At 36.0% G+C, this 7,811-nt stretch overlaps 1 protein-coding gene across 3 annotated transcripts; it reads right to left on the reverse strand.

Annotated features, from left to right (window-relative positions):
* Window positions 1-207: 207 nt before the first annotated feature.
* LOC121246112 (probable pectate lyase 8) lies at window positions 208-6,120 on the reverse strand. Of its 3 annotated transcripts, none has more exons than XM_041144125.1 (7): window positions 5,828-6,120; window positions 5,275-5,328; window positions 3,899-3,970; window positions 2,105-2,747; window positions 1,903-2,006; window positions 1,172-1,310; window positions 208-1,059 (listed from the first exon to the last, which is right to left on the reverse strand). In XM_041144125.1, exons 1-7 carry the CDS (start codon window positions 5,932-5,934, stop codon window positions 838-840), a joined length of 1,341 nt encoding a protein of 446 aa, XP_041000059.1. In that variant the 5' UTR covers window positions 5,935-6,120; the 3' UTR covers window positions 208-837. The 3 variants fall into 3 exon arrangements, with proteins under 3 accessions (XP_041000059.1, XP_041000058.1, XP_041000060.1); XM_041144124.1 differs by having other exon boundaries at window positions 5,275-5,340; XM_041144126.1 differs by lacking the exon at window positions 5,275-5,328.
* Window positions 6,121-7,811: the final 1,691 nt, after the last annotated feature.

Raw genomic sequence — 7,811 nt, forward strand, 5'->3', positions numbered from 1 at the left:
ATCAAATGTCATGTGGCTATGCCGGTTGATCACATGGAAGAATCACGATTGCCGGCAAAATAAACAACAAATGACAGCTCAGCACACGCTTATAATAATACCCTAACACAGCCCACAATGGAACAATCGCAACCACAAGTAAAAAGAGGTGCTTTCATTGCCAAAGAAGAGGCCAAAAAGTTTTGAGAGAGAGAGAGAGAGAGAGAGAAAAAAAACATCACTGCTATTGCTATGCATCATCTGTAACAATCTTTTCCGTAACTCCATTGGCATTCATAGTTTCATACTTTTGTATGGCTAGACAAAAACATCGAAAAAATATAATTGTAAAGAGACCCAAAAAAAAAAAAAACACAAAAACTTGAATAACCTCAAATGCTATAAAACCCAAAAGACAACAGTATGTAGGGTAGGGGCCAAGATTGACAGTGGAAAGAGACAGAGACCAGGGGGTGGTTAGAAGGTGAGAGAGAGAGCGAGAGGGTGGAGATGAGGCTGAGAAGCACATGAAGCGGAATATCAATGAACAACTCTTCCGCACCTGCTTCTCAAAATAGCTTTGCTTTCATCAAGTTGAAGCAGGCGGAGGTTGAGCAATAAATAAAAGGTACACAAACTCGGAGTTGGGGTGGGGGATATGGGGGCAAACAGTACCATTATAATGACATGTGTAAAGAATGTACACTTGTCGTCGACATATGTGAAAAGACAGATGACAGAACAATGGGAGTAATAATATGGATATTGGATGCTGCTGTAATATTGAAAATTTAAAGGAAAGAGAATTGGGGTAATGGCCTTTTCTTTTGGCCAATTTAATTGACTCGGGTGATATACTTAGCACTGGCGGCCTCTGCGGCAGCCAAGTGCACCAGCACCAGAAGTTATAGAGCCAACCATGGAAGAAGACTTGGCACCCAAGCTTGAGGCCCTGGCATAGCTGGCAGAAGCTCCAGCTCCTGATGGAGTGAAATAGGCACCATTCAACAACAAATCCCCCTCTGATCTCCAATTCCAGCCCTTCCACTCGCTTTGAGATGTCTCCACCCTCTTTGTTACCTGCCCAAGACAAATTTTGTCAGTCACAATCAATGAGTTCACACATTGTAATGACAAGAAGACCATGGAGACTGCTGGCAGAAAAGAGGATATTTTGAGTTATATACAATACCTCTTTTGCAAAAGGGTTTGTGGGTGCAGCATATCTGTTGCCCTGGCTATTGATTGTGGGATCTGCACTTCCACCAATGGCATACATCTCCCAGTGAGTGTAGTCATTGTTCACCACATGGAAGTATCCGTGTCTACACCTGCATTGATAATCATAGATTGGTTTCTTGTCAGATTGATCAAAACTTCCAAGCCAAAACAATATGAACAAAGTTTTCCTTGATTTCTTTGCAGTAAAAGGTCATATTAGAGGTTAGGAATTTAAAGGAGCCCAACCCAAACATGGGTAGTGGCAAATTTGTCAATTGGTTGCCTTCTCTAATTAAGGAGTCTTTTCTGTGAGCTTTAGTTACAAAACTTCCTAGTATTTTTTTTTTCTTTTAATAATTAGATTCCTTAAATTGTCCTGTTTTAAAATTTTGTACTTGGATATATCATATATATATACATATATATATATAAAAGTAATCTTAATTACTATAATAAAGGGAGAGTATGGTCTCCGTGTGTATGACATGTTCCCCTATATTCTGATTCAGTTCAAAAAGAAAAATAAGAACTTAGGACTGACGCAATTTTAAAACTACAGAATTGAATAAAAATACTCGACAGTTCAATCATGAAATGGGAATCCAGACCTGAATGTATGAATTATAATGGGAAAAAAATCATGTTTGAACAACAATTGTTTTCAAATATAAGGGCTTTAACATGAAAAGCAGTAGATGTTACCTTGGCATTCTCTGGATAAGTCCCTCTCCAAAATGGTTGTACGCGATGGTCACTTGCATTTGCTTGTCTCTCGTGTAACTGTCGCTATGTCCCAACAGAATCACCTGTTTTTGCAACCCAAAAAAGCAGATGTCGGTCTCCCAATTTCGAGAATATATCTTAGCAAAATCAATAAGCAGAAATGCAATAATAATAAACATACTTCATTGTGGTGGGTGAAGTGATTGTTGGAAATGGTAATGGCAGTTGAGCCCATGACAGCATCAACAAGGCCATCAGCACAATTGGAGAGGGAATTATGATCCACCCAAACGTGACTCGAGCCGAAGATGGAAATGGCATCGCCATCAGCCATAGTCCTCCACCCAAAGTGACTCGGGGAGCTCCTCACCATGGCATTCCCAGTAGGCTTGCAGTCATGGATGTGCAGGCCGTGAATGATGACATTGGTAACAAACTGGATGGTGATGCATGCTCCATTCGCAATGTGGACATTGGTCCCACGGCCATCAATGGTCTTGAAGCTGTTCATGAGGAGCTCCTGCTTCAATTGTATCACCATGTCCCGCTTGAACACAATCCAGAGAGGCTCTTCCTGGATAACAGCATGGCGCAAAGTGCCGGGCCTTGGGTTGACAGGGTCATCATCGCCGGCGTCAGTGACGACATAGAAGCGGCCGTCACGGCCACCAACGGCATTCCTTCCAAAACCAATGCCACAATCTGCAAGGCGCTTGCGGTTAGTTTGCCAATTTGGGTCACAACGCCAGCAGTCATCAATGGGATTGCCTGTTCCGCATGAGAAGTAGCCCAGTTTCCTCCTCTCAGTGCTGTTGCGGATGCTCCTGCCATATCAAACACATTGATTTAGTTCCCACCATTAACATCTCCGAAGCTGTTCAAGGATTCCCAAATTGAATCGTTTTCGATCACACTTATTAATCTTGACACATTTAAAGCTGTTTTTGTATATCAACCATTTAAAAATGACAATCTAAGATAATTAGTTTAGTTTTACATTTTACTACACTAACGTTAACAGAATTATTATAGCTTGAAAAGACAAGCAATTCCTCCGAGGTGTGTCGGTGGAGGTAAAACGTTCTTCATATCAATAAAGTATTAAAGTGCTACACCGACCAAAGTTTGAGCTTTGCAGAGGGGCAGCATACAGAGAGACCTAACAGCAACCGTTTTGTCAATGGGTCTTTTTCAGTGTAACGGAACAGAATGACATGCACTGTTTGGCCTTATGGTACACAGAATTAAATATTCTACCAAACCTCATAATTATAATATTAGAAGGTTGAAGGATGCTTTTAATATCTTTGACACTGAGCTACCCATTTCTAAAAGCCAATATCATCTTTGTTAGCTACTTTTGCAGGACACATATAAATGCCACATGCACTCATACAATACAAAGCAACTTTTCAAACAGTAGACGCCCGCATTATTATTCTTATTATAACTTTGATACTGCAAAACGATCAACCAAAACCAACAGCCTATATGGAGCAGCTGCATACATGATACTAAAATCAAACAGCCTCGGCATACCTTGTTGTACCTTTTCAAGTACTAGGAGAGACCAAAAATAAATAAATAAAGAGGAAAAATGCTACTCTCACCGATAGTTGGGTTTCGATTGGGTCTCGACAATTTATTTATTTTTTAACTTAGTAATTAAGTAAGTATTTTTTAATGATGTTATGAATTTTATTTTTTTAAAATGTTTAAGGGTATATTTGCCCTTATCGAACCCATCTCGTGCTACATCCTTAGTGGGTGTAACACTGTTAAAAAAAGAGTAATGTTAGGTACAAGTCTCATACAAGACCTTTATAAAAAAGTAAATTTTACTAATAAAATATAATTATTTTTTCACTTTTTTAAAGTAGATATCTTGTAAGAAAATTATCTATTTAAATATTGAACAAATTATTTCTAAAAGAAAAAGAAAAATGGTATAAAGGGAGAGAGAGAGAAGACTCACATTTCGACCATGGAAGCAACCTCCTCGGGATTATCCACTGCATGCTCGTTCGAACCCTCCGCCACTTCCGAACTGATTAAAAAAAGAAAAAATCACGTGAAGAAGAAGAAACAACCCCACTATTTAGCATATATATATATATATAGGCACATAAACAATTAACAAATGTTTTCTTAATTTCACTGCGCAAAACTATTAACGATTCATTCATTAACAATTTAACAGACAACGTTGGCATGAAACGAATAGAAAATATATAAAACATATACGATGTAAAACCATATATAAATATAGTTTTAATAAATATATAATATGGATTTAGATAATTTTAATAAAAATGCAATTTATGCCAAATCTCCTTTTTTTTCTCTCTCCAATTAATAAAATAAAAGACAAAATTTATATTTTATCGATCAATTTGTCTATCACGATTATCGAATACAAGTACAAAAAAATTAACACCTGTTCAATTATTTCACATTTCCGTAAAACGAAAAAAATCAAGAAGCAAATCCAGAATAGAAAATAATGGAATTATTATTTTTCTACTATCTATTTAATATTTTTTTATATTTGATTTTTTTTTAATTTTTTATTGTACTTAATAGTTAAGAAAGTTATTATTAATAAAATTATATATTTTTTTTAATTTTTTTTAATGATTAAGAATATTAAAAAAATACTTTATAAAATGTAAAAAATAAATACACTATAAATAATAATAAAATAATAACTCTATCACTCTCCAATCCGAAAATGAAAGATAATTTCGGATAGATTCCAATATCGTACTGAATCGTATCTCTAATATCGAATACCCTTTTTTTTTTTTCTTCAAATACAGGATATTATTTGGCAAATTAGAAATGACGACGTGTCGAGTAGGTAATAGCGAGTAAGTACGACAGAAATGGAAATGGAGAGTTGGGGGGGACAGTATACAGAGACATTGGTCTATGTCGGTACGCAACGCTCGAGGACATTGCAGCAGTAGTCGCTCGCTCACTATTCTAGTAAAACCGTTATAAAAAGCGGTTTCCATTGAGAGAGAGAGAGATTGTGCGAGGGTAATTCTGGGAATGTCTGAGAGAGAGTTCTGTTTTCGGGGGTCGGGTCTGGGGTTATTAAAGGAATAAACGATACAGATCTTGGCCTATGGATCTAACGGCTGATATTCTTCCACCACGGCTCGAAAAGATTTTCTCAACGAAACACGAAATGAACCAACGGTCTAAAAACACGAACGATCGCACTTGGACAAAATAACAAAAATAAAATAAATAAACAACCGACAACGGCCATTAACGTTGGGGGTACAGTTTGTTTGGTAGCTCAAGCACCTAAGTAACTGTTTTACTAGGTTAATGGGCACTGACCCGGCAACCATTGACGACTTGCTTGAGCTCTGCAATTTCTCTGTTCCTCCATTCCTGTAAGACAGACTAACATGGGATAAGCTTTGAAACTACCTCGGAGAGTTTTTACAGAACGTGAGAGAGATTCTAGAGACGCCATTGAAGCTAAATTAAGGTTTTACTTGCTATTTTTGGGAGAGAAGGATTAGGTGGGCCTTGGAGAAAAACAATAAATGTGAGGGACAAAGTTACGAAAGCTTGGTGAAAAAGAAAAGAAGAAAAATAGCACTCATTAATGGAGCCCGCAAATACATGAGTACATGAGGCGCAGTGTTCTGTGCTATAACTTTCGCAGAAGCTGTTCCTATCGTGTCCCAGATTGAAAAAAGAAAATTACGGAAAGATGGTTTAAGTTTCAGAGACAGGTATTTGAAAAACCCTAAAGTGGAAGGAATGGCGGAAAATGCGTTACGCAAAATCGAAAACAGAGGAGGTGAAGATGTACTTCTGAGAAAATGCTGTACGGAATTTCACAGAGGGAGCGGGAGAGGGAGAGGGAGAGTGATCGACTTACTCAGTTTCTGGGATCTGCTCCTCCAGTACCTTCGCTATTGTCCCCACACACAACATCATCACCAGCACCATTGAGCACAGACCGACCCATCTCCTAGATACCGCCATTGCCTCTCTCTCTCTCTCTCTCTCTCTCTCAAATTCTCAATGTCTCTTAGTCTCCCTCTAAACCTCTCTTTTTTTCTGTGGATGTGTATAGCAGAGGAAGAGAGACACACGAATGCAGAGGAGAAAAAAAGGCAGAAGAAGCAGTAGTAAAAGCAGAAGTGAGATAGTCAGAGAACGAGCTCTAACAAAGCGACCTTTTTATAGAGACGAGAAAGACAACTAAATATAAATTAAATCTAAAAAATCTAAAAAATAAAAAAATAAACAGAAATAAACATTTTCGTCGCCGTTAACTCGAGCGAGTTCGACCCTGGTTAGGTTTCCCGTAACCAATCCCCACACAAACTAAAATTAGACAAACTAACCCACAACATAGTTTGAAAGATTTTTTATGCCTTTCATTTTCTATTCTTTAAAAAGAGTTATATAAAAATTAGAGATTTACTATATATCAATTATTATTCACTCTCACACCCCATACACGTCACACCTATAGTTTTTTCATAAGGTTTGTAAGTGTTTTTCATAAAGTATGAGAATATTTTTCATAGAGTGTAAGATGGAGGATAGTGAATACTAACTGATGAGAATAATTTTTTAAAAAATTATTGATAATTGGTAACACTTGTATACACACCGCATTGTTTACTAGGTTCACAAATACAATGGCGTGAACAATAAGGGATTTGTGTAGATATGGTATATTACATATTAAACTTGTAAATAACATAGTAAAGATAGGGAACAAAAGTTATTTCATAGCAAAAAGGAATACATACATACATTTCAAGAATAATGTAAAGAAAGCTTCGCATAACCACAAGGACTTATTAGAGTTATATTTTGTATTGTTTTAACCTCATAGGCTAATTTTTATATAAGAAGTCAATGCAATATAATAGTTATACTTAAGTAATGTGAGACTTAAGCAATAGGCACACAAAAAAAACCCTAAATTACTCTCCTATGTTTTGAGAGGAAGTGGGAAAATTAAGATGTGAGGGAGGGGATCTTCTCACTTCCTTTGACACACAATGTGGGCAATTAACCTAAGCTTACTCTTCGACCTCATTTGGTTATACATATAAGATGAAATGAAATGAGACGAGATAAAATTAGTTTACAGATCTCATCTCTATTATTAGTATATAGTTTTCTAATATTAGTTTTATTTTAGATTTAAAAAATTTAAATTATTTATTTATTTTATATAAGAATTTAAAAAAATTATAATAATTATATGAAATAAGATATAATAAGATTATTTGAATTGTATTACCAAACGAAACTAATCACCTCCCCCAACAGTCACTAACCGTCGAACATTTAAGAATTGCTATTTTTGTTTATTTTATATTATTTGTTCGTTTTCGACTTTGATGTGTTAGGTGGATATTATTTTATTTTATTATATATATTAAAATAGATGTAATTCCCAGGCGCCAATCACGGCCTTTTTCAAGATATTGGACTCTCCAACCCAACACGCTTCAACCAGATGAAGGGGTATAATTTAAAATGCTTACAGGCTGTTTTAATATTTTTTTTTTATTTCGGTCTCTTTTCTTTTTTAATAATTATGCCAACCCAATTTATGGGGTAGGTTGTTTGGTAAAATTATTCACTAAAATTAATTATCACAATGTTTTTTTTTATTTGTTTATTTATTTATTTATTTCTTGTACATGGGCCGAAGAGCTGCATGCAAGACATGAGGTCAAACGAGATGAACTCAAAGCTGAAATAAATCCATGACCATGAAGTCATGAAGAAGCTCAAAGCAACATGTGATCACACATATTTCAGTGTAGCATGCATGTGACTTTGCTTAAGATCAACCAAATAAATCTATATGAGTTAATTTAAAGATATCGTCG

The sequence above is a fragment of the Juglans microcarpa x Juglans regia genome, chromosome 1S, assembly GCF_004785595.1.
Source record: "Juglans microcarpa x Juglans regia isolate MS1-56 chromosome 1S, Jm3101_v1.0, whole genome shotgun sequence".
Taxonomy (NCBI): Eukaryota; Viridiplantae; Streptophyta; class Magnoliopsida; order Fagales; family Juglandaceae; genus Juglans; species Juglans microcarpa x Juglans regia.

Bases quoted from the DNA above. Each gene is read 5' to 3' on its own strand.
- LOC121246112 (XM_041144124.1), bottom strand. From the start codon at position 5,934: ATGGCGGTATCTAGGAGATGGGTCGGTCTGTGCTCAATGGTGCTGGTG. The intron at 2,007-2,104 runs GTATGTTTATTA...TTGCAAAAACAG, and splicing joins ACTTCACCCACCACAATGAA to GTGATTCTGTTGGGACATAG. The intron at 1,311-1,902 runs GTAACATCTACT...TTATCAATGCAG, and splicing joins CTTATCCAGAGAATGCCAAG to GTGTAGACACGGATACTTCC.